Raw genomic sequence first — 26,968 nt, 5'->3', positions numbered from 1 at the left:
GATAAAAAAGAGGTGGTAAAAAATAAGGAGGAGCTGTAACAGAAATCCCAAGCAGTTTAAAAGTACAGACAGGTTTGGTAAAAAGGAGTCCCTTCTTGAGGTAAAAAAGTAGGAGCTTTAACAGAAACCCAAAACAGTTTAACAGAATAGACAGGTTTGGTAAAAGAAGATTTGCCCTCCTGAGGTAAACGTTTTCAGATAACGTCAGAAGAAGCTGTAGTAAGAACGCCAGAACTTTTCAAAGAAACAGAACAGGTGTTTCAAAAAGATTTAACATTCCTGAAGTAAAATCAAAAAGGGTAACATGTAAGGAGTTGTCACCAAAATGCCACCTAAGAAATTTAAGCCAGCTGCAGAGAAAGAAGGAGGGGGTGAAGCATGTGATATTAACTCCAGAGAGAGGTATGGATCCTGATTACAGTGAACCTGTGGTAGTGGATGGATCCAAACTGTAATGGGAGAGGATTCAGGTTCTGAAGTGTGTGTTATTAAACCCCACTTGGTGAAGTCAGAGAGCCTAGTGGAGGAGAAAACCATGATAATTAAAGGATTGGGAGATCCTGCTTTCCCAGTGCCTGCTGCAAAAGTGAACATACAATACAAAGACTGGCAAGAACTTTGGGAAGCAGGTATGCTGGATGAGATCCCCATTCCCATGATTGTGGGTAATGACTTGGCCAAGTATGTAGAAAAGGCAAATGTAAACAGTTACCTATAAATAAAAATGCAGCAAGGTGCATCTCCACAAGAAAAAGAGGTGGGCACCCAGAAAATCTCACAAAATAAAGAAAACTTTGAGGCGGGAGTTGAAGAACAGGATTGTTTGAAGGAGAACACAGATTCAAAAAAGAACACAAGAATCCATTGAGTTTATATTAGAAAACCAACAAGGTAACATATTAGAATCCTTTAGAGATGCACCAAACACAAATCCTACCCATATGTCACTTGAACAACCAATGAGGTCTATAGGCAAACGGTACCGAGAGTTGCTTAAGAGAAGGAAACTAGTTAACTTTAAACCACATAAACAATTAGTGGTGAAGAGAAAGAATAAGTCTTTAGCAATAAGACTTGTTAAAGGTGACACATGCACGTCCATTTGCTAGTCACCTGGGTGTGTGCAGAATTTATAGCAAGTGGGCTCAAACTTTCTATTGGCCAAAAATAAGACAGAAGACAGCAAGACTAACACTAAAAAGAGTTTAGTATGACATCACACAGTAAACCTCAAAATGATTGCCCTTTAATTCTTAGCATCAGAGCACCTGTAAAACAACTAAAACTCAATAATAAAGTATTTCAGAATGGTCAAGTCGCTAACTGAGAGCCAATGGTGCCAGAAGAAGGAAAAAAGGATAAATGTTCTAAAACAAATGCATCCTTATATGGAAGAAATAAGACAGGGCCTATTGAAGATATTGCAGTGCTACTGCCAGATGACAAAGAGGACTGCAAGGTAACTATGGAGTGTTCTCTGGCACAATTAAAGGACATGCTAGAGAGATCTGGGCCAAATCCACATTAAATCTTCCTGAGCAGCATGAAAAGAGAGGTCCATCTACATTATAGTTTGTTCCTCAGAGAAGGGGCCAAACTCGACAAAGGAAATGACAACACAGAACCAAATGGGATGGAAAGATACCTGTGCGAGCGAGCGAGCGAGCGAGAGAGAGAAGGAAACAACAGCCCTCACTGTCACCAGCAGAGGCCTAAAAACAGGCCTCAGCCTTTGACACTGTCGTGCTGGGTCGTGCTGGACTGGTTCCAGCTCTGGCTCTCCCAAGGAACTGCCCATGCAAGCATGTGGAATGCTGGGCCAATCAGAGTCTACTGGAGAGAAAAAAGAGCTTTAAGAGAGAATGAAGAAAATGAGGGTTTGAGATGAATGATTTCAAGTAAATGTGTGCATGTTTGGTGTGAGATAGGTGAAGAGTGGGGATGAAGGAGAGGGATGAGCGAGTGATATGATTGGCTGATGACTGAGTGTGTGGGTGGCGTGAATGTAGTTTGAGACAGAGTGGAGAGCAAAGTTGGAGTCAGAAGAAATCAGGCAAGCTGTGTGCAGCCTGAGTAACTTTAAGCACGCCTGTGAGACAAATATTGAGTTAGAGAAAGAGGCTAACTGTGTGTGCAGCCTTAGAAGAGATCTGTGTGAATGAGTTTAAATGAAGTAACTTTAAGAACCAAGAACTACTTTTATGAAACCAATACACTTCTTGAAAATATAAAAGTTTATTTTGGTTTTGTTATATTCCATAGTAGCTGTCATTGCTATATCCCGTTCCTATCCTCAGGGACAAACAGAACCACGAAGGAGCCTGACGCTTAGGCACGTTACTAAAGGGAAAACTTAAATAAAATACCTTGGAATATAATATTCCTGGTGGCAGCAATCTACCCAGAGGGTGTAAGGGAAAGATTAAAGGCAAAATCTACCCTAGAGGAAGTAAGGGTCATAACAGAGACACTGTTCAGAGAGGCAGTAGAAAGTTAGCTGGCTATTCTTTTATTTTGAAACCTTTCATGTTTAACCTTCAGTATGTGCTTTAGTTTAAAATCCGTTCACTCCTATGTTCTTTCTTATAAAGTTTATTTTTGTTTGGTTTAACTCTAGCTGGCCCGGAGTTAGCTAAGGGGGAAACAAGACACCTATACACACACGTGGAAAGGGCCTAGTACGTTAAATGGTGGCAGCGTATTTTGACGAAAAGAAACCTCTGAGTTCCCTTTTCCCCAATAGTGCTGGGATGTAGCTGAGGTAAATATAGGAAACCGGCTGCCTGTCTGGTGGAGCCTCTGCAAGAGGAGAGATGGGACCTTGTGAGGATTTGGGTTAGGGCTCTTTGCCTGCTGTAGTGGAGGCTAGACAGGTGGCATGTGGCGGGGGACTCCTGGCCTTTACCTGCCTGGGTGGTAGGAGTGTGAAAGGCTTGTATGTGCGTGTGAGGTGGGAGATCTACCCACCTATATATACCTGCTGCAACTATTCTTCTTAAGTCTTTTGCTTTTTGTCTGCCTTCATATAGCTTTCAATGTGATCCTAGCCATGTTACCATTTTAACATTCGTCCTCAATTTTTCATATTCTAATCCACCAACATTTCAGCCCTATCACCAATTCTATGATATTTTAATTTTCAGAAGAGGCTGTACCTCTGCCAAGAGGCTGTTCCTACTGCCTTTAGTTCCTAATATGCGACTAGTCCTTACCTCTCCTAGAAAAAGATGTTCTTGCATCATGACCCATTTGGCTCAAGAAGAAATCCTATCCTTGCCATTCATGCTGTGACTGTTTTCCCTTCAGTATCTTTTTCCAGCACCTTCCACTTCATGGATCTGAACAAATGCAAGATCCATAGCATTCCTTCCATATTATAGTGGTGTGAGAGATTAGCACAGTACTTTGTCACCTGGCAAAAATAACAGATTTTTTTCTTATGCTGTCAAAGACATTGCTGAGCTAACAACGCTTAAGATGATCTGTCATTAGTGAAATGTACAGTTTACGGAGAATGAGATGCTCATAAATTAGAAAGAAGTAGGACTGGATTCCTAACAAAAGGAAATAAAAGGTGGAATTGTATTTTGCAGACACACAGAGCAGAAGGCAAGCTAAGGGACAACATCTCTATTATAATTACACTCCTTGCTGTCAATTAAGCAAATGATGTACTAATGGATGGTTCTCACTTCCCACTGCATTGCTCTAACATTAAAACCTGGTTAGCAGTTAGTCTTTTTTTATTTGCTTCATTTTTACCTCTGTTTTCTCCCCAACAGGGACTCAAAGCAGCTTGCAACATTCTCCATTTTACCCTCACAACAACCCTGTGAGGTAGGTTAGCCTGAGAGTATATAAGAGTGTATGACTAGCCCAAAATCACCCATCAAGCTTCCATGGCAGAGTGGGAAATTACTCAGACCCTAGCATGACACTAACCACCCCATGCTGTCTTTACAATTTATACTGTATACATATGCATACTACTTTGTACAGATACATTGTGCTTTGTATAAACCAATGCAGTAACAAAAAATAAACAGGGAAGAAATGCCATTTCCTACACAACAGATTTCTCATTTCAGTAACCATTGCTAAATTTCTTTTATTTGACAGATGGTTTTATTTTAAAAAAACATGCACTCAGCTGGCAGTTCTTTATTGTTGTTCTACATGTTCTATACCCTGGAGACATTTAATCCCCTAAACTTGGGGATTGTTATGAACTATGTACTTCCAAGACCATTACTTAAAAGTCCATAATGCTGTTGTGTTCCCTTTAGAGATTATATTTCCATTCAGCCAGCTTTTGATAATTGGCATAGTGCTCCCCAATGATTTATCACAGGTCCAACTAGTCTCTGCTCCCAGACTTATCAGGGAGTAATTTTATAATTTAACTGAGTTATTCCAATGCATTTTATATTTTCAAAACACAGAGAAATGTTAAGAAGGTAGTATATTTGTAGATTTTTTAAAAAACACCTTCCTGAAGAATATGACAGCACTTACACAAGATCACATACATATATGTTCAACATGCACCTTAACTCTACATGCAGAAGCGAGAAGCAATTCTTTAAATATTTGTGAGTGCTGTACTTTATAAATTTAATTACATAGTAACATCACAGTTGGAAACTGGACTACCCTTTTAGTGTATTGATCTTCATCAATTTTTGTTCTTTTCCATTTTCAAAATCAGTTAAAAGCAGCTTATGAAGTATATAAGGGGGAAAATGAACTAAGCTGTTTTTAAGATTTGTAATTAAAAAACACACATCTTAAGTTAAAAGTGATTTTTTCATAGAATTAAAGTTCTGGATGTGGAAATAACAGAAATTGTTTTTTTTTCAGTCTCCAATTCCAGCTTTCAGATTTAACTCTTTAGCTTTAATTTACATCAGTCAAAATTAAAAAGTAATTAGATCCTTCAATTTCGTATTGATAATAATCAGGGCTTTTTTTTTGAGGGGGTATATAAGGGGGGAAATGAACTAAGCTGTTTTTAAGATTTGTAATTAAAAAAACACATCTTAAGTTAAAAGTGATTTTTTCATAGAATTAAAGTTCTGGATGTGGAAATAACAGAAATTGTTATTTTTTTTTCAGTCTCCAATTCCAGCTTTCAGATTTAACTCTTTAGCTTTAATTTACATCAGTCAAAATTAAAAAGTAATTAGATCCTTCAATTTCGTATTGATAATAATCAGGGCTTTTTTTTGAGGGAGAATGGGAGAATGCCCTCAAAATGCATTCCTGCAGCTCTGGAATCTGCCCATGTGATTCCTTCCTCCTTCGGGCCCGTGGGCTCTGAAAAGGAGGCTAAGCTGCTTTTTTTGTTCATTCTGCTTTCTTTTCATTCCTGAGTGAGTGAGTGAGTGAGTGAGTAGAGCTGCTAGGCTGCTAGGGCTGGATCACCAAAGGAGGGTAAGCTGCTTTGAGTTCATTCTGCTTACATTTCATTCAGGGGTTTCTGTGTATGTGTGTGCTGCTTTGAGTTCATTCTGTTTTATTTTCATTGGGGGAGTGGGTGGGTGGGGCTGTGTGTGTATGTGTGCTGCTTTGAGTACATTCTGCTTTCTTTTCAGGGGAGTGGGGCTGTGTGTGTGTGCGCGTGCGCTGCTTTGGGTTCATTCTGCTTTTATTTCATTCAGGGGTTTCTGTATGCGTGTGTGCTGCTTTATTCTGTTTTATTTTCATTGGGGGAGTGGGTGGCTGTGGCTGTGGTGTGCTGCTTTGAGTTCATTCTTCTTTCTTTTCATGGGGGTGTGGGGGCTGTGTGTGCGTGCGCGCTGCTTTGAGTTCATTCTGCTTTCTTTTCATGGGGTGGGGTTGTGCATGTTATGTGTTATTGCTTTCACTCTTTTGTTGACTGAACTTGACATTGTTATGGTTCCCACAGTTTTTGAATGCAGATTGGTTCTGTGTTAGTTAAATATATCAGTTATAGTTATTCCAGTTTTATGCTAGGAATGGATAGCTGTGTCCAAGTCACAGAAGGCTTTCATCAATATATCCATCAGCATATAGGTGTTCTTCAGTCTTAATAGCTGTAACTCAAATGGTTCTCCCCACCCTCAGCTGATTGACATCACTGAAATTGCAGTGGACATATGAGTGTTAAGGAAGTTTTTATGAATATTGTTTGTCTGGGACATTGGAATATTTACGAACATTTCACAATGTCACAACAGCTTAGCCATTGGTAAGGAAGAGTTGGCAGGAAACAAAAAAAGCCATTTTAAACTAAATATAAATCTAATGCAGCTAAAGTTGAGTATCTTCTTTTGAATTGCTCCAGTAAAGCCAAACCCACACTGAAAATCTGAAAATTCAATATTTATTAGATTAGGAATTTCAGATTCTGTGGAATTATGAGAAAGAACTTTGGAATTTTTTTTATCTACGCTGGCAGAGGGAATCTGTTAGGATTTAGATTTCTGAGATGGGTTTTGGATTTTTAGAGGCCCCCTCCCCCTTGCATATTTTAAAATATGATTCCAAAGAAATGAAATGTTTGGGAAAGGGAATGGAAAAGTTCACTTTTTGTAGAGGATACAGAAAGGAAAAACACCTTTTCTCATAATAATAATCTCATTGTCCAAGCTTACTAACATTTCTCTCATCATAATGCATTGTGCTCGGTTCTGGGAAGCAGTGTCACTTCCAGAAGTGACATCATCACGCATTTCCGGGAGCACGTGCGCACTTTGCATACGCACATGTGGTAATAGAGTTCCACCACCTCTTTTCCTAGAAAAAAGCCCTGATAATAATGTACATGTTCTAGAAATCCCCCAGTCACCTGAAGCATGAGAAAGATGATCATATCGACAGTTTCCCCATTACTCAGTAACCCAGCTAATAAATCAGGCTTGCTCAGCATGACCTGTACAAATTAAGAGAGCAGGAATGTACATTCTAAAAAAAAGATTAAAATTTACCATTTAATTTATTATTTTTAACCTCTCAAGAATTCAAATTACAGACTTTAACTGTGTCCTTTGAAAACTCAATTGGTTTTCCAATGTCTAATGTGCCAAAGCTTCAAAGGGATTCTAAAGATTTCTCCGAAATGACTGGCATTTCTTCTTGAGATTGCTATGGATCTTTAGTTGAAGTTTCTTGATTAGCTGTTCTTTGATTCATTCAAGGTCATAAAAATACTCTTTGGCTAAACCTATTCTGTTTCTTTCCTTAACATTTATATTGATTTTGCACCTGTAATTACAGGTTGTCACAAGGTCGGTGAGTGAAAATCACACACTTCCTATACATAACAGACTGAGAGGCATACAGCAGCACAGTCTGAAAATAAACGTGTTAACAATTGAACTGTTTTTCATTGACCCTTTTATCATTTGTCAGACGCTGTATAGAAAAAGACTACTATTAAACGCAAAAATGCATTTTATAAAAACTATTTTGCCATCACTGTTTTGGAATTCATAGTGAATACATATTGAAAAATCACTGGATTAACTGGTTTAGCTCTTAATATTATTTGCACATATGAAGCATAGGAAATCTGGTAGGAAGCTATAAGATGTTATTTGTCCAACAAGGAATGTTGATACAATTTAATAGAACAAGCCACACTTTCCTTAATATTAAATATAGATTCTCCAAATTGCCAACAAAAAAGTCAGATTAATGTGTAATTTGAAAAACAGATTTTTAAAATTCCTGAACACAAAGTTGTAGGTGCAGCATTCACTTTAGATTCTGCACAAAGCATTACTTTTCGTTCTTGTGGTACAAAATTAACTTGTCCCTCATCACATTGTGCTAAGGGCAAATAAGTTACTGTAATGAACATTGCCAGACACAGAAAAAGGTAGTATCTGCTTCCTTCTCAACTAGCTAAACTTACAACCCCAAGTGAGTTTGCGCTCCCCAGCTTCCTTGGCTACGAAATTTCATATTGACATCAACAAATCTATTACAGGACCATCTGCAGTACAAAAACTAACAAGGCTAAATATACACTGCTTTCAAAAACATTGGATAGAAAGCATCAAGAAATCTGGATTCAAGGACAAACACTTCATACTACTACTATTAAAAGCGTATGGAAAATCCAAGTTAAGAAAATGCTACATTTCACAGATAACGGTTACATGAAAAAGCCTGAGGGATCCTCAAGCTCATGTGCTCTCTTCTCCTCTCTTTCCCCTTCGGCTCAATAAAGACTTTTCATTATCAAGTCACACAGGATCTTTTTCACACTGATATACTATGCTAATCCCATATAATGGTGATATCCAAAAATCCAGTCTCAGTGCTCAGAACTACAAAAATGATAATTTCAAAGTCTAATTTAAAGATGAAAAAAGCACAGAACTTCTTGAATTTGTAGCAGTTACCACCAGACGACAATAGATTCATTTTTCCTACTTTTCCATTCAGTTCGGAAGATAAATTTCAACCAGTCCCTATGAAACCTCTTAAAAACAAGAATTGTTCCAAAACCTCCTTCAAAAATGCCTCAGACATTCCTGTAAAAAACAAAGCCACTCTGAAGTCCTATATTTTAAAATACATTATTTAAATTGATCAGTGAATTTCCTTTAGTAAGTCATATTACCACTCTTTTACTGGGCCAGGATCAGTACTTCCACCAACAATGCACCCTCCAAAAGCTTGCGGTTAGTGAAGATCCATAAAGAGTTTTCCTTCTGAGGACACTTTTGATTGAACTTAACTCCAGGGCCAAGCTCCCTGAGTGAGTTGCTCCCTGAACCATCTAACTTACCAGCAGGCTTTCAAGCTGAGCTGGGAGAGGTAGATTTGATGTAAAAGATGCCAGTCCTCATCATTTTGCACAAATTCAATGTTTATACTGAAAATGGACCATTGGATACTCACTGTGAGGGGTCCTTCTCCTTGGAGGAAAGGAAGACATCTTGATGGGTAATTCTCACCCTCTGTTCAGGGAGACAGGAACAAATCTTCATACTTCTTGTCTTCCTGGTGGGTGTCACACAGTTTCTCAGTTCTGGCGACTCCCCAAGCAGTTCACATTCCGTAAACTATAACACACAACACTCTAACAGGTGATAACAAGAGAAAGGTAAGCGGTATCAAGGTAAGAATAACAACAGGACAGGAAATGAATCTAAGAATATGGCAGAAGGTGGAAGATAGGCGATGTCTTTGGGAGGGACAAGATGTCCTCCTTTCCTCATAGGAGAAGGACCTCTCACGGTGAGTATCCCATAGTCTGTTCTCCCTCTGAAGTGGAAGACATCTTGATGGGACCTCCCATAGAATTATGGGAGCTAGTTTGGTGTAGTGGTTAAGAGTAATGGGACTCTAATCTGGAGAACCAGGTTTGATTCCCCACTCCTCCACTTGAAGCCTTGGTGACCTTGGGTCAGTCACAGCTTCTAGGAGCTCTCTCAGCCCCACCCACCTCACAGGGTGATTGTTGCGGGGATAATAACAACGGTCGCCCCGTGGCCAACATGGGGCCTGCTGAGGGCTGCACGCCAGGCAGGGCCTCTCCACCGCTTCCATAGCCACTGCAGGGCCTTGTGAAGGCTGTGCCACCATGCCGGGCCTCCCTGCCTCCTCCGTGGCCCCTCACAGGCCTGGATAAAAGGTGAGTCGTCAGCAAGATGGCTTACCTTTTATATATTAGAGATATTTGATCTATCCCTGCTTGCAAAGTAACTGAACAGATGGTGAGGGAGCAACTATAGAGCTTCCGGACGACACATCTGCTCTTCATCCATTTCAATCTGACTTAAGAGCTTGGTTATGGAACAAAGGCCGCTTTTAGTTGTTCTGGTAGATGATTTCAACTTATAAATAAAGTAGGAAAATGCATTCCTCTGGATAGCTTGATCTTGTTTTTGTTTGCTTTTTGATACACTGGATATCCAACCTTGTTAAGATACTCAGAAATCAGGACAGGTGTTCAGAGAACAGTACTCAAATTGTTCTGATCTTTTCTAAATGTGATTTCTAAGTGATGAAAAAATCTGCAGTTTGAGACTTATTTTGCGTATCCCACAAAGATTCATGTTATCCCCAGTGCTTTTAAATATCTATTTAAAAGCCACTAAATGAGATCATTGGATGCTCTGGAGTTATGTGCGATCAGCACACTGAGAACACAGCTCCTGCTGTTTGGCAAAGTTGATAATGAAATCTATCTTGCTGATTTTGTTAAGAGTTTGAGATTGCTTCTCTCTGGAGAAAAAAGTTTGCAATGGTGGCGAGGAATGTTTTTCAACTACATTAGACAAAGACAATCTTCTCCCCTGCACCGAGCTAATCCATGGTATTGAGTTATTGGAGGAAACTTTACACGTGAGAACTACAATGTGCTTTAAGCAAAGTTGTTTAAAACAGCCCAGATACTGCAATTTGTGCAAAATGCAGCAACTTGACTTTTGACTGATGCTAACAAATTTGATTAGCAGATCTAGCAAATTCACCTTGAGTCTCAGCAAGAAAGGCAGATCATACATGAAATAATAAATAACATACTTGTTCTGTAACATTAAAGCTGGCTCTCTAGTCCCCACTCCTCAAATTCAATTTAAACTGCTGGATCTTACCTTTAAAGTTCTTCATGGTCAGAAGCAAAGTTCTTGGAAGGACTGTAGCTCCCTATACCAACTCATGACACCACTCCTCCCAGCAGCTCCTATTAACAGTACCATCATGTACTGAAGTCCATCTTTGTTGGACTTCAGAGGTCCCATAAAGCAGAGTTTTTTAGGCGGGCCTTTGGTGAGGGCAAAATGTACTACAGTAGATTACTGGCCTGTGGTGTTTATGACAACACTTGTGATCCTGTTTTTAACATTATGGACTTACTGGATGTATTTCTGTAATCTGCTGTCAGCCCTCCAAAGAAAGAGAAAGTACATAATTATTATAAATCAATCACTGTTCTGGGTATATATCCTAATTAAATGTGCACACAGAGACTGGCTATGTTAGCACACACTGTCATTTATGTAAAGTGTTTTTTCATATATCAAACCGGCCCAAATACAAAGTCTTATAGCTAAAACTAGTAGTTATATATATTTTTGGTTGATTCAACCCATACATAGTTCTCCTTCAGCAAAACACAAATCTGCAGAATGTAGTTATTAAAATACTTACATACCACCTTTCTTTACACACAGCAAGTATCGTGAATACATAACTATGCAGGACAAAGCACTTTGAAAACTTTAATGAACTCATATGGCACCACTTTCTTAAGTTACATCTGTGCCATCCCACTCAAATTTCAGTTTTGCTAAACCTAGTCAACAATTTGACTTTTCACTTTCAGGAGTATAATGCAGAACACCCACAGAAAATGCTCCTGAGGAACAGAAAATTCTAATCTAGGAACAGTAGTATCACAATTAACTCTGCATACTATAATGAACAGCAGAAGCACCCAGTTTCTTTACAGTATCACTGTTTTTTTAGTATAAAGCAAACACAACAAGAAAATTATCCTAAGTTATAATGCTCATACTATTATATTTTGATGTTTAATAAATAGTAAGTAACCTATGCAACTGGAGTGAGATGGGGAAGGAAAAAAACCACTTGTGTGCTGAGGACAGGCAGTAACAACAGTCTTATCCTATGCAGCACCACAGTCACTACAGTTTGCTACTGAAATGATAATCAAAATGCCAGTATTGTAACTTTGCAGGATAGACCTAATGTTGTGGTCTTTCCTTCTGTGTGTCAGGAAGGTTGCTGTAGCTGCACCTGAAGAATCCAAATTAGCATCTTACTACCACATATTCTTTAGATAGCCACAAATCATCTCCCTTTGTCACTTAAACGCTGACAGTTTAGAAGAATTCTCTTTTCACTGCCACCCTTCCATTCAGTCACTAACAAGAAAGAAACACTTCTGTATTTGCTTCCTTCCGGGCTACAGCAAACAACACTGCTGGTCTTTACTCCCATGCTGCATTCAAACCACCCCCTCAGTGAATAGCAGCCCTGTGCCTGCCTATGGGAAAGCTGTGAGGAACAGCCAACAGCAGCAAAATGATTTCACCTAATCCTTGTCAGTTTTCACCACAGTCTGCAGAATTACAGTATCCCATGTTTGCTTTTCACTTGCAAATAAAAATACTGTGGAATGGAAACCTTAAGTTACAACTACAACATGCATGGAAAATGTTAAATTGTTTTAGAACCACTTTGCATGATTGTGCTTTACATAGCAGACAATACAGAATTGCTACCATAGACTGACTTTCAAAATACATTTAAAATAAGATTTTTTAAAAACACCTATGTTCCCTATTTTGTTTGAACTCCAAGGGCATAACATACCGTTTTTGCATTTGACAACAGTTTTTGAAGGGGGAGGCATAAGAGAAACTGCTTTTCTTTCAAAAAGTTTCCCCATCAGCTTAGCAATCCTAAACAGATCTACTCCTATGTTATCCTTTGGGGCTTATTAGCAGGAAAATATCCTTATGATTACAACTTTCAAATACCTTCTTTCAATGATTAAACAACAATTTAAGATAATTAACAATTTAAGATAACTAAATAACAATTCATTGATGCTAAAATTCTCCAAAAGTGTACACATCTTTTAATTGTAATTATTCTATTTTTAAAAAACTAAACACTACTGCTCCTGTTTGTATAACAGTATATGCACAGATTTATTTAGTTATACACAGGGAAACATTGGTTGCTGATAGGAACAAACACCATGTTGATTTCAATTCTATTTACATAAACCTGCTATTTAAGTTATCAAAATATCACATTTTGATTAAAAGCAAATATAGTAATACAATTTTTTATCTCATGAATTCTCCAATTTCACATTTTTAGAAATTTTTAGAAATATTTGGAATGAAAAACACTGTTGGCAAACAGAAAAAAATTCTTAGGGCCATAACAAGTAGAAGTAACATCTAAAATCATTCTACAGAAACTATTTAATAAAATGTAATAACTCAAATATTAGAAATAAAACAAGTCATTAAAGCAAAAATCTCTAAAGAGTTTTCAGCTACTGCTTCAGCTACTCTGGTTGTGGTCTTGTGTATATATTTGCACATCACCCTTACCTTGAAATAAAGAGAATGCAATGGAATTTCACGTTTAATATATGTCTATTTTTTTATGTCTCTTGCAGCTATGAAGACAAATTTAAAAGATTCTTTTTGCAATGTGTGCAATGTTTACAACTTGATTTTGACTACAGAGAAAAGCATGTCTCTAAACTTAAAAGGTGTACTTAAACCAGTGTTTTTCAACCTTTTTTGTGCAAAGGCACACTTTTTTCATGTAAAAAATCACGAGGCACACCACCATTAGAAAATGTTAAAAAGATTTAACTCTGTGCCTATACTGACTATATATAAAGTAATTCTCTTGAATAGGAATCAAATAAACACAAAGAAATTATTTTATAATTACTTTATTATGAAATAATACTTTATTTTATAATTGTTCATATTTCTGTTTACTTATTATCAAAATGAACACAAAAGAAATCAAATAAACACAAAGAAATTTTCTGATTACTTATTCAGTGCGAAACCTGGGCCTGTTTGGCTGAACACAAAGATGATATTCTGGCAGAAATCGAAGAAAGACACACACGTAGCTCTTCGTCAACAGCTCTCAGTCTCTCTCTGTCTTTAGTTTTCATAGCAATCAGGCTTGAAAAGCTCATCTCACACAGATATGTAGTGGAAAATGGGAGCAATGTCAAAATAGCTTTGTTTGCCAGAACAGGGAACTCCTTGGCAGTATCCAACCAAAAACTGTCCAAAGGTAGATCAGCAAATCTTAGCTTGAAACCACGATTTTGTCTCAGTTCAGTTAGTTCCTCCTGCTCCTGTAAAGTCATGTCCTTTCCACCAACTGATGCTGAGCTATAGGGGTCCCTAACCCAGTCAAGGCATTCAGTGGAGACTGAAGAGAAATAAAATGACTTCTCCTCGAGAGTTTTTAAATGTTTAACTATTATCTCACACAGTGCAGCAGTGTGAACACCTTGCCATTGCTTGGTGAGTGTGAACATTTCAAGATTGCCACTTTCCACGTGTTGATGCCAGAGTTGCACCTTTGAACGGAATCCATTTATTTTATCTGTACTTGTAAGCAGGTTTTCATTTCGGCCTTGCATTCGTGTGTTCAGTTCATTCAGATGATGAAAAATATCTGCCAGGTATGCCAGCCTTGCACACCACTCATCACTTGCAAGCAGCTTTGCGTAATCTGACCTCTCATTTGTCAGAAACACTTTAACTTCCTCCCGCAGCTCATACACACGAACCAAGACCTTGCCACGCGACAACCACCGGACCTCCGTATGAAACAGCAAGGTTTTATGCTTCGCTCCCATCTCCTCACACAAAGCTGCAAACATGCGACTTTTCACGGGTCATGACTTTACAAAGTTTACCATGCGCACAACATCATCCAACACAGGAACTAGGTCTGCTGGTAAAGTCTCGGCTACGAGGGCCTCACGGTGTAAAAAACAATGCGTAACAATCACATCTGGATTTCTTTCCTTCACTCTGCTCACAAAGCCTTTGGTGCGCCCAACCATGGCTGCAGCTCGATCGGTGCAGACACTTGTGCAGTTTTCCCACTTAAGTCCTCCTTGTTCAAGGTATTCTGATGTGACCCGAAAAATTTCTTCTCCTGTTGTTTTTTCTGGCAATGCCTTGCAAAAAAAGAAGTTTTCTCTAATTGCATCACCATCCACAAAACGCACATTGGCCAAGAGTTGAGCATGTCCACTGATATCAGTAGACTCGTCAAGTTGCAATGCAAATTTCTCACTGATACGGATCTTTTCCAAAACCACACTTTCGATGTCTGCAGACATGTCATTAATACGTCTGGAAATTGTGTTGTCTGAGAGAGGGACTTTGGCTATTTCCTTAGCTGCTTCAGGTCCGAGCATCTCCTCTACAATAGCTTTGCAGGCGGGAAGTATTAATTTCTCTGCCACAGTGTGCGACTTTTTTGACTTGGCTATAAGTTCAGCAACTTGATAGCTAGCTTTAAGAGCTCTTTCATTTACCTTTGTGGTTTTTCTCATGAAAGTTGCCTGTTTCTCCGTGTTTTCACGCAGGCGAACAAAAAAGTCCGCATTCTTGTTTTGAAGCGAAGGGTGTTTCGTTTGGAGATGGCGTTTAAGTTTACTTGGGACCATAGCACTGTTAGATAGCTTTTCACCACACACCACGCACCGTGGAGTTGGTTTCTTTGCATCTCCGGTGAAAGTAAATCCAAATGAAATATAGCTTTCGCTATATTGCCTTGTGCCAGAGAATTTGCTTGAGCTAACCATCTTTGCTTTCTTTTGATCCCCACTCATACTTGGGCTCTCATCTTGCTCTGAATTTTGTTCAGAGTCCAGTTCTTTCCTTTTCAAAAACTTGTCCATCACTGCAGTATCTGCTCCTGTCTCACTGTCACTCAGTACTTACTGCGCTTGTCTCCTCCAGATAGCCGCTGTCCGTCACACTCAGCGCTCTTCTGCTCATGTCTCCTCCAGATCCATCAGTCAGCGCTCTTCTGCTCATGTCTCCTCCAGATCCATCACTCAGCGCTCTTCTGTGCTGCGTCCGCGATAATCCTCCAGAATCCAGATCCATCGGCACTCTTCTGCGCATCGGCGATCTACTGCGATGTCTCCTCCTGTCTATTTGAATCTAATGATTGGTCTATTTGTGAGCCGAAGCCGCATGTTACGGATGAAATTGGAATTTTTCCCATGGCACACCAGACAATGTCTCACGGCACACTAGTGTGCCGCGGCACAGTGGTTGAAAAACGCTGACTTAAACAACAGAGGTCTGCAGAATTTGAATTTAAGGTCAAACTGTGCAAACACACCCTACCTTCATTCACAGCAAAAAACTTTACACCTCTACTTCTGCTCTACTTGCACAGCCCTATCCATGAAGCATTTCCCCCCACTTTTCCTAGATCAAAATACAACCTGAATTGTACACATACAGGTATTTTTAACATGTCTGAGATCTTGTATGCCAGTGCCACTTCAATCCCATTTCAGCAGCCTCTTACACACTGAAATTAGATCCATTGGAGCTTTACTTTCCCCAAAGGAAGGGTGGGAAAGGGAAGAGAGAAAGAAAAAAGAGGGCAATGAGAAGAAATGACTTGGTTGGCAATTATACATGTACATGGGGCAGGGACAGAAATTTGACTTCTTTTCCAAAAAAATTAACAACTGGCACTTGGAACGAGATGGTTCCAAGTGCCCTGATGACCGTGGGGACATTTTATTTCTGAGCTCTCTTGCACATGTTATCTTGTAATTGAAACAATTTTATATTTCAATAAAAAGCAGGACAATATTTTAAAGCAACAATGAAGACTTTTTTATTACTACTAATCCATATGAATTCTGTTCTCAATACAAAATTTACAAAGCACACCTATTCTTCACCAATGCCCCTCTACAATTTTCCCAAATGTCTATATTCCCCTTCACCTCTGCTGCCTGCTGTGTTCCCTTGAAATGTAATTCCTGGGGACTGGTGGACACTTGGGAACAGTGTAAGGGACATAGTATGAGTCTACAATGGGAAGAGGAAATTGTTAAAAAAATATACCTCTTGCACAAGCAGAAGTGTTCCTCTGCTGTTAGAAGATGGCTTTGGATTGTCTGATTTATTGCCTTACTTTGAGATGGTGAAAAGCAAACTGTACTAAAGCTAACACTCCTGACCTTGCTTCCCAAAGAATTTCTGAAGAGCTTTAGAACACACATCAACTCTGAAATCCCATCCACTTATATGAGTAAGGGATAACAATCAAGACACTCTCTCCCAAACCCCTTTTCTTTCACATTTAATATATGTCTATTTTTTGATGTCTCTTGCAGCTATGAAGACAAATTTAAAAGATTCTTTTTGCAATGTGTGCCATGTTTACAACTTGATTTTGACTACAGAGAAAAGAATGTTATCAATTTGAATTTACAATAAAAATGTTTTTGCTGTGAATACTTACGTCTTGTGAAGAAGGTATTGTATTGTATTGTATTGATTCCCCACTCCTCCACTTGAAGCCAGCTGGGTGATCTTGGGTCAGTCACAGCTTCTAGGAGCTCTCTCGGCCCCACCCACCTCACAGGGTGATTGTTGTGAGGATAATAACAGCATATTTTGTAAACCGCTCTTAGTGGGTGTTAAGTCATCCTGAAGGGCGGTATATCCTCCTCCTCCTCCTCCGAATTAGAGATGGGCATGAACCAAAATACGAACCAAAATTCATCACGAACCAGCCAATCCATGGTTTCCTGAACTGGTGGTTTGTCAGAGCCCATTTCTGATGAACCATCACGAACTTTAGACCGGTTCATTTGGTTCATTTTTCAGTTCATTACGGCAGACAGCCTGGCACCAATCAACCAGTTTCCTAGGCAATGGGGGATGGGCTTTCTGCAGACCTTCTGCTGAAGGAAGTGACCTTCTGCTGACCTGAAAGTGACAGTTTCATGAACCAAATGAACTGGTTCACGAACCAGGGCAGGTTCGTGAAAGTTCATGATTTGTTTGGTTCGTGAGACGCAATGAACCACATAGTTCATTTTTTCCCCAGTTCGTGCCCATCTCTGATTCAAATTATCCAAAACACAATCAACAATAAGCTGAGATCACATGTTATTATTGATTGGCCTTGCTAAGCTGATACAAGTTTCCACTGGAGACCTAAGTATCAACCAGATATCAGTGTAATATGTACGCTGTTCCAAGTAGTGCCATATTTTGCAGTTCTGTGGGTGTTATGTCAGAAAGCTGCAGTTTTTCCATATGAATTGCAAAGTTTTTCAAGATGGTTCCAAGTGCCCCAATGACCATGAGGACTACTGTTGCATTCTTCTTCCGTAGTCGGGTGGTTTCTATTGCCAGATCTCTATATTTAATCATTTTCTTGTTCTTCGACTCTGGCATCCTCAGGGATTGCAATGTCGATTATCCAGACTTTTCAATTTTCCACGATTGTTACATCTGGTGTATTACATTCAAGGTGCTGATCAGTTTGAATTCTGAAATCCCACAAGATCTTTACTTGTTCATTTTCTAGCACCTTTTCCACCTGATGTTCCCATGAATTCTTTAATACTGGCAAGTTATACTTTTTACAAAATGACCAATGAATCAGCTTTGCAACCCTGTCATGTCTAATTTTGTAGTCCGTCTGTGCAATTTTGCTGCATTCAGAGATAAGGTGGGACACAATTTCATCTTTTTCCTGACAAAGTTGACATTTTGGATTTTCACTGATTTTCTGAATTTTGGCTTTCGTAACATTCGTTTGCAATGCTTCTTCTTGTGCTGCGAAAATCAGACTGTCAGCTTCTTCCTTGATTTTACCCATCTTCAATCATGCCCAAGTTAGGCTGTTTTCACTTTTTTCTTCAATATTTTTTAGATGTTGCCCATGTAAGGGTTTGTTCTTCCAGCCATTTAATTTATTCTCAAACTATTTCTTCTTGTATTCAGCCTTTGTTTCGGATGTTTTTTAATATGTTCTCTGTTTTCACAGCCTGAAGTAATTTTTCTGTACTTCTACTGATGTAGTCATTCAGGCCTCTCTTTTTTCTTCCACTACCTGATGTACTTGTAACAGTCCTCTTCCACCAATTTTTCATGGTAAATATAGCCTGTCAACATCACTTTTTGGGTGTAAACAGTGATGCATGTTCAATAGTTTTCGCGTTTTTGGATCCAATTGTTCTAAATCACTTTGTGTCCAATCTATTATTCCAGCTGGATATCTGATCACTGGAATTGCCCATGTATTTATGGCCTTGATTGTATTTCCACCATTTAATTTTTACTTCAGAATTTTTCGTACTCTCTTGATATATTCTTTCTGAGTCATTTCTTTTACTTTCACATGCAGGATGTTATCTAATTCTAATATTCCAAGATATTTATAATTTTCATTGTTTGATCATGATTTCATAATATCGCCATTTCCAAGTTCTATTCCATCAATATTTTTTACTTTCCCCCGCTTCATGGAGAGTACTGCACATTTGTCTAAGCCAAATTTCATTTGAATATCATAACTGTACATTTTCACTGTATTAAGCAATGATTCAAGTTCAGTGTGACTCTTTGCATACAATTTCAAATCCTCCATGTACAAGAGATGGTTTATTTCCCCAACCTGATCAGAAATATAATAACCCATTTTTGTTTTCTCTAGGACCATTGTCAAAGGGATTAATGAGATGTTGAATAACAAAGGCGACAAGGAGTCCCCCTTGAAATATACCTCTTTTAATACAAACTTCCCCAATTTCTTCACCATAGGCCATTAACATGGTTTTCCATTTTTGCATATTTTCCTTAAGGAACAGCTTGATGTTTTCACTAATTCCAAAAATTTCCAGGCAAGTATTAATCCAACCGTGTGGCAGTGAATCGAATGCTTTTTTTGTAGTCAATCCATGCCATAGTCAAATTTGTCTGTCTTCTTGAATTTTTCAATACCATTTTGTCTATTAGCAGTTGATCTTTAGTGCCTCTTGACTTTTTAGAACTGCCTTTCTGTTCAAAACCCATGCAATTCATCTGGCCCAGGTGCACTCCAGTTCTTCACATTATCATTATCATCATCATCCAAAACACAATCAACAATAAGCAGAGGTCACATTTTATTATTGATCGGCCTTGCTAAGCAGATATAGGTTTCCACTGGAGACCTAAGTATCAACCAGATATTGGCGTAATATGTATGCTACTATTACTATTATTGATTAATTTAGCCAGTTATATGCATCTTCACGTATACGCTACATCTGAAGTAACATTTGTGAAGATGTTCTTGGGTTATTATTACAATAGGAAATTTCTCCCCACCCTTCTTTAAAGTTACTGGATCCAATCTTACTGAAGATGAGGAGTCCATTCGCACACTTTGATAAATTTCTGTATATGAATTTTCTCTCTAGTACTCTGAAAATGTATTTCAAGCCAATTTGTCTGGAAAGGTTTTTATTTCCTTGGTATAACACACTTTAAGTAGATTTACATATGAGAATAAATGTAGATTTTCAGCAGATCAAAGACATTTATTTTTCAGAAGCTCAAAGCTAAAACAGTACACAGTCTCTGCATTAAGTCTTCTATTTTTTGGGAAACACTTCATTCTCCCACATCATCAAACACATACACAAACCTATAAAGTCACGTGCGAAATGCAGCATATATAGACATGAATGCTATTACACATGATGATCTCTTAAGAGCAGAAAAACAAAAAGACTCTGGAGTGTTAAAGGATTATTTGTAAAAGCAGGTACAATGTCACTGAATTTAAATGATGCTACAACATTTAGATTTCCCACAGCATTAAGATGCTTTAACTTCATATATTAATCTCTCTTTAGTTCTTAGGCTGTACTCTAAAGTACTGTCTTACAAGTAAAATCCACAAGCTTCAATGGGATGTCTTCGCAGTCAATTAATGGATAATTGCAGACTTTTAGCTCTGAAGCTGATTTTTTCTCTCTCGCTGCTACGTATTTTTCTCTCAAAAAGAAAACCACATTTGGGATTGTTAACAGGGCCAATGGGATCTGGTCCTCTGAAACAGCAACTGCATATACCCTTTGCAGACACTGTTTTAGCATTGTAGCATAGTATGTTGCAGCTTTCTATACATCTTTATTTTAAGGCTATCCAAACAAAAAGATGCAAACAAAACATACCACATATTCCTCATCTACTCTCACAAACACAACACACATTCCAGAATCTGGCAACAGTTTCATATTCATGCCATTGACCCATATACTATTTAAGATATTTCTATTCCACTTCTTCAGAGTCCTGCTCAAGGTGCCTTACAATTAAAATGTAATTGTCACATTCAAAACAAACCACTGGACAGCATAAGAAATATGCATAAAACAGAGGCAGACCATTAAAAAGCTGGCAAGATAACACACCTAATTAAAAGCCTGAGTAAAAAGATATGTTTTGGCCTGATACCTAAAACAGAGTAAAGTAAGCACCAGGCGAGCCTCAAAGGGATGTGTATTCCAGAGGTGAGATGCCACCACTAAAAATGCCATCTCTTGTCACCACCTGGCTAACCTCTGAAGGGAGGGGTGCAGAGAGCACAGCTTGAGAGGCAGATCTTAACTGGTGGGCTGAACAATATAGGAGGAGATAGTCCTTCAGGTATGCTGGCCCCAAGCCATTTACAGTCTTAAAGGTAGGAACCAGAACTGTGAATTGCATCTGGAAAAGGATGGGTAACCACTGCAGATCTTTATGGATCTGTATACACATTTCTTTACCACCAACAGCTTCTGGCAAATTAATTTAGGTAGCAAGATGTTTCATAGTTTAAACTTGTGCTCCTTCTTATTATACATACCTTTGGGGAACCTCTGATAGCTCAGTTTGTGAACAGCTTAAGAGCCAGCGTAGAATAGTTGCTAGAGTGATAGACAACGATCTGGGATCTGGGAGACTCCAGGTTTGATTCCCTGCTCTGCCATGGAAACTTGATGGGTGACCTTGGGCCAGTCATACATTCTCAGTCTAACCTACCTCACAGGGTTGCGGGACTGGGGGGCAAGGAAAGAGGCAGTAGGCAGGGAAGGAGGCATCCCATTCCATCCCTGTCCAAGTTCCAAAAGAGCCCTTTCAAACTGCATCCACTAGCCACCTATTAAATTCTGTAGCTTGATAAGCCTCCCCCTTGCTTAGGATTCTCTAGTTCAACATTAGGACTCTCAGGTTTTACGCTGGTTCCCTTGCTTCAATTGCTTCTGCTAGGCTTTGTTGGTTACGTTTGCATGGGAGTTTTAACATGGAAAACAGTGTTGCACTTACCTGTAACTGTTGTTCGTTAAGTATCTTCTGTGCAGGCACACACTGGGACTGTGCCCGCGGAAGAAGAAACAGTTTGAGAATACATTAAATAACACAGCAGGGCAAGAGGGAGGGAATGTGTGCCTGCACAGAAGATACTCAATGAACAACAGTTACAGGTAAGTGCAACACTGTTTTTGCCATTGTAATCCTTCTGTGCAGTCCCACATTGGGAGTATAGCAAGCTACTTACAATGGAGAAGGGTGTGAGTGATCAACCAAAAGCGACTGAAGCACAGCCATTCCCACAGCTAAATCACGTCTTGCGTCTGTATCAACAGAGTAGTGGCTGATGAAGGTTTTAGGTGAAGACCACATTGCAGCTTGACACACATCTTGCAATGGAACTCCACGAATGAATGCAGCAGAAGTAGCTTGAGCACATGTGGAATGTGCTTTAACAACTAATGGGCAAGTCACTTCAGCTTTGCAGTAACAAAGTTTAATGGTTGAAACAATCCATCACGATAAAGTTTGGGATGGAGCAAAGAGCCCTTTAGGTTAGGAAAAAACAATGGCAAAATGACCCTTTGTTGTAAACGAAATTTGGACACCTTGGGTAAGAACTCAATGCTGGTGTGTAACACAACCTTTTCACGGAAAAACTGCAGGAACAGGGGATCAACTCAAAAGGCAGTAATTTCACCCACACATCTAGTTGAAGTAATGGCAATGAGAAACACCACTTTCATCGTCAACAATGATATATGACAAGATGCCAGGGGCTCAAAGGGAGGTAACATCAACGGAGAGTACCAAAGGTAAACTTCACTGTGGGACTGGAGGGACCCTAGGAGGAAAGGTCCTGAATAATCCCTTAAGAAACAGCTTGGAGATATGATGGGGAAACACTGTCTTACCATCTACCCTTTCATGAAAGGCTGATGTAGCAGCCATATGCACCTTTATACAGGTGACTGACAGCCTAGTCTTGTGTAAAGCTAGCAGATAATCCAGAATGCATGGCAATGAATAGGGGAAAGGGGAGATACTACTGGGCTGTAGCCAGAGAGAAAAACGGTTCAATTTCTGGTTTTAAGAAACTCTGGTGGAGAGCTTCTGTGCATTTAAAATGACTTGGATCACCTCATTAGAAAACTCTAAGTTGGAGGGTTGAGTAGCCAAGCTATTAACCTCAGGGTAGCAACACTGTGGTGCCAAACTTCCCCCTGTGAAACAGGTCTGAAACAAGTGGTAATTGAGAGAAACGACCTTGGGCCATAAGAGTTAAAAACCACTCCTGTTGGGGCCAGAAAGGAGTGATTCGGATGCAGTAAGTGAGAAATGCTTGAATCCTGCAAAGGACCTCGGTTATCAATGGGAACGAAGGGAAAGCGTAGAACAGGCAGTGAGACCGTGGGATTTGGAATGCATCTCCCAGCAATTCAGAATCTGCTCACGCCCGGGAACAGAAACTGTTGGCCTTTGTGCTGGACAGTGTGGCAAACAGATCTATTGAGGGAAGCCCCCATTGATGGAAAATGGGTCGAAGGTACTTCTCCTGCAGGGACCATTCGTGCTGCTCTAGAAACACTCTACAGAGAGTATCTGCTCTGGTTTTGCATTTCTCGATATATAAATAGCCTGAGGGTGGACATTGTTCAATATGGACCATTCCCAAAGGATTGTGGCTTCTGCATAGAACTTGAGGGATGCCATTCCCCCTTACTTGTTCAGATAATATAATGCCCTTGTATTGTCTGTGTGGATTTAAATCCTCTTGTTGTGCAGAGTACTTGCAAAAGAAGCAAGGGAATAATGGATAGCTCGAAGCTCAAGAACATTAATATGTAAATTAGACTCAGCTGAAGACCATCAGAAAGTGTGCCACATTGACTACCCCAACCCAATGACGAGGCGGAGACGGAGATGTTTGCACAGATGGTACCGTAACTGAATCCCTGTGATAAATTGTTACGGTTAGTCCACCAGAGTAGGGATTTTAGTATCGCTCTGGGGGTGGATAACTTCATCTGTTGCCTGGTGGTTCTGGGATTATATTTTCATACAAACCAGTTCTGTAAAGGTCTCATCCTAAAACAGGAAAAAAGCACTATGGCAGTGGTGGAAGCCATAAGGCCAAGAAGTGTATGGATCAGTAGGGCTGTTTGATATCTGTTAGTAAGGGAAAACTGGGCCAAACTTTGCAACCGTTGCATCCTATCTGCAGGCAAAAATGCCCTGCCCTGTAAAGAGTCGAGCTGAGCCCCAATAAGCTTAATGGTTTTGCAAGGGGTCAGAATAGATTTGTCCCAATTAACCAATAACGCCAACTGAGAGACTGTGGTAAGGGTGAGTTGTATGTGTTCACAAAGGGCCTTTGATGTGGTCCCTACCAGGAACCAATCACCTAAATACAAATCACAACCTCTGGAGCAAAGGAAAGCCACAGCAACGGCCACTCACTTTGTGAATATACGGGGTGCTGAGGCTAGACCAAAAGTTAAGACCATGTACTTGAAAGCCTCATCCCCTCACATGAAGCAGATGTACTTCCTATAATCTGGGTTGATTGCAATATGAAAATATGCATCCTTCAAGTCGATTATAGCAAACCACACATTTGCCTCTAGAAGCTAAATGACATTAGCCAGGGTAAGCATTCTAAACTTCTGTACTTTTATGAACCTCTTGAGACCTCTCAGATCAAGGATGGGTCTAGATCCCCTATCCTTCTTTTTAACTAGGAAGTACCTGGAATAAAATCCATAAGGAGACCTATGCAAATCAACCTTACAAAGAGCACCCTTTTTCAGTAATTCAGAAACATTTACTTGGAGCTCAAGAAAACAGCCCACTGAAGACGTGAGAGGTATGGAGATAGGGGGTTTCTCAGTAAACAACAACGTATAACCAACAGCAACAACTGAGAGAACCCAAGAATCATTGGTAAGAGATTCCCATATAGCAGAGTGAGGACACAATCTGTCCAAGAAGGGGGCAGGACTGGAGGTCTCCTCACATCCTAGTCAGAACAAGGATTTCTGTCCTTGAGTGGATGACTTGGGTGACTGCAGCTGACCCTGCTTCCCTCTCAACTTTGAGGACCTCTTAGAGCAGTGGCGCTGAGAGGTGGAGTATGGGTGTTGACTATATGGCTGGTGATACGGATATCTATCTTGCTGCAGCTGATAATATTGCTGAAAAGTTTGTTGGTAAGGCTGTGACCTCTGAAACCGATGCCTGGGGTTGAACGCTTGTTGAGGAGCGATGACACCAAGAGACTTCGCAGTCTAGAGGTTCTTTTTCATCTATGTTAACGATTCGTCCATCTTCTCCAAAAAGAGCAAAGACACCTCGAATGAAAAGTCCTCGATCTTACTTTTCTGATACAGTGGCAGCACAGTGGATCGAAGCCACACATGACACCTCATAACAACAGCAGATGCCATGGAATGAGCAGAACAATCAGTGGCATTCTTTCCAGCTGTCATTTGCTGCTTCGTCAACTTAGTGGCTTCACCTTGCAGGGCCTTAAGGAGGGCACGTCTCTCCTCTGGAAGATCCTGTATGTAAGTTGACAACCAAGAAAAAGGTTGTAAGACCCCATAATGGTTTAGAAATATGAAATCCTAAAGTTCAAGGAAGCTGAAGAGTATGCTTTCCGAACTTCTGCCCTCATGATCAGCAGGAGCTGAGAGAACTGTGATGGAATTGTGCCTGAACCTCTTTGGCTACCAGAGAGGATGGGTGAGGATGGTTGGAAAGAGATGGGAAATCTTGCTGCTTTAGTTTATAATACTTCTTGATTTTACGAGAGGTTGCTCGTGCAGAAGGAGTCTGCAATATTACTTGGGCCATGTCAAGTAAATCTTCAACAGGTGGAAAAGCCACTGTTGCAGGAGAGCCTGAGTATATTGCCTGCAAGACCTTGTTTGGGCTTAGATGTAGAAGTGGATATAGCAAGCTCCAAGGCTGTGGCCATCCGGATCATCTGTTCTGTGAAAAGACGGTAATCATTAGGTGATGTTGAGCCAGTTTCCCCCAACATCTCTTCTGGAGAAGGGTCTGAGGCTATATCTGAAGTGATATTAGACTGCGAAGCTACATCTTCATCCTCTGAACCGGAGAATTCCCGTGAAATGTGATGAAACCAGTGTTGTGGAACTGACCCTCTCGGAATCAAAGTCGTTGGAATAGTGAAACAATGAGAGGAGCTGGTGACAGCTTGTTCAGAGGTCTATAGAATTGGACTCCAAGGTCCAATCCTTCTGAAATCTGAGGGTCTTTAATGCACAGTCAGGAATTTGGTGGTATTTTCTTAAAAAATGCTCCTCCAGCACCCCGTATATTCCCCCCCCCTAGAGAATAATGGCTAGATAAATCCAAGGTTCTCTAACCTGGATCAGAGAATCCGATTTCAGGGATAATGGTGTTTTGTTTTTGGTATTCCTGGCACTGGATCACTTGGATTTAGGGGGTGAGGTGCAGACATGTAGGTCGGACCAAACCACAAAATAGTGCCTCCTAGTCACAAACCCAAAAGGTAGTCCAGAAGGCTACCATGATCAGTGGTATCAAAACCTGCTGAAAGGTCTAGGAGAATTAACTCCTCTCATTCATCTCCCAGCACAGGTCATCCACAAGGGTGACAAAGGCTGTATCAGTCCTCTGACCAGGCCTGAAACCAGACAGTAACGTATCCAAACAATCTGCTTTATTCAGGAATCCCCAAAGTTGGCCAGCCACCATTTCTTTATCACCTTGCTCAAGAATGGTATATTTAAGACTGGATAGTAGTTATTCAACTCTACTGGGTCCAGAGACGGTTTCTTTAGGAGTGTACATACCACTGTCTACTTCAAGGCACGGCAACCACCCCTCTCACATTTTCTGTATCCCAGACCCAGTCTGTCAGCCCCCAGCCTCCCCCTGCCCCCGCAGATTTAAGCAGCCAGGAGGGGAAAGGGCCATACAGGCAGGTAGTAGGTCTCAAACTTTCAAGAATCTTGTTCACATCCTCAGACAGAACAACCTGAAAGACACTCCACACAACTCAACAAATCAGAACCCTAGGACCATCTGATCCTGTTACTGCTAAAATAGAGGTCAAGTTGGAGTGGATGCGA

The 26,968-nt window shown here is 40.0% G+C and overlaps 3 protein-coding genes across 4 annotated transcripts in view; all 3 read right to left on the bottom strand.

Moving 5' to 3' along the window:
- JADE3 (jade family PHD finger 3) overlaps positions 1–26,968 on the bottom strand; it is a 77,666-nt gene that overhangs the window by 47,283 nt on the left and 3,415 nt on the right. Inside the window, exon 1 of one of the 2 annotated variants that reach the window (XM_054974134.1) lies at positions 8,875–9,081. The exons of the other annotated variant lie outside the window; for it this stretch is intronic. Within the exon in view, the coding sequence (XP_054830109.1) occupies positions 8,875–8,911 (37 nt within the window). The 5' untranslated portion in view covers positions 8,912–9,081. Of the gene's footprint in view, positions 1–8,874; positions 9,082–26,968 lie in introns of those variants that run through there. 2 annotated transcript variants of the gene reach the window in all.
- LOC129326212 (zinc finger BED domain-containing protein 5-like) lies at positions 13,538–14,387 on the bottom strand. Its single transcript, XM_054974375.1, has one exon. It carries the CDS (start codon positions 14,381–14,383, stop codon positions 13,538–13,540), a length of 846 nt encoding a protein of 281 aa, XP_054830350.1. The 5' UTR covers positions 14,384–14,387.
- LOC129326211 (zinc finger BED domain-containing protein 5-like) lies at positions 14,399–15,415 on the bottom strand. The gene has a single exon (XM_054974374.1). The coding sequence runs from the start codon at positions 15,413–15,415 to the stop codon at positions 14,399–14,401; it is 1,017 nt and encodes a 338-aa protein (XP_054830349.1).

The sequence above is a fragment of the Eublepharis macularius genome, chromosome 3 (genome assembly GCF_028583425.1).
Source record: "Eublepharis macularius isolate TG4126 chromosome 3, MPM_Emac_v1.0, whole genome shotgun sequence".
In the NCBI taxonomy this organism is placed as follows: Eukaryota; Metazoa; Chordata; class Lepidosauria; order Squamata; family Eublepharidae; genus Eublepharis; species Eublepharis macularius.
This window is presented reverse-complemented; position numbering and strand designations above follow the sequence as displayed.

Excerpts from the sequence above, each read along its gene's own strand:
- LOC129326212 (XM_054974375.1), bottom strand. The coding sequence starts at position 14,383 with ATGTTTGCAGCTTTGTGTGAGGAGATGGGAGCGAAGCATAAAACCTTG.
- LOC129326211 (XM_054974374.1), bottom strand. The coding sequence starts at position 15,415 with ATGGACAAGTTTTTGAAAAGGAAAGAACTGGACTCTGAACAAAATTCA.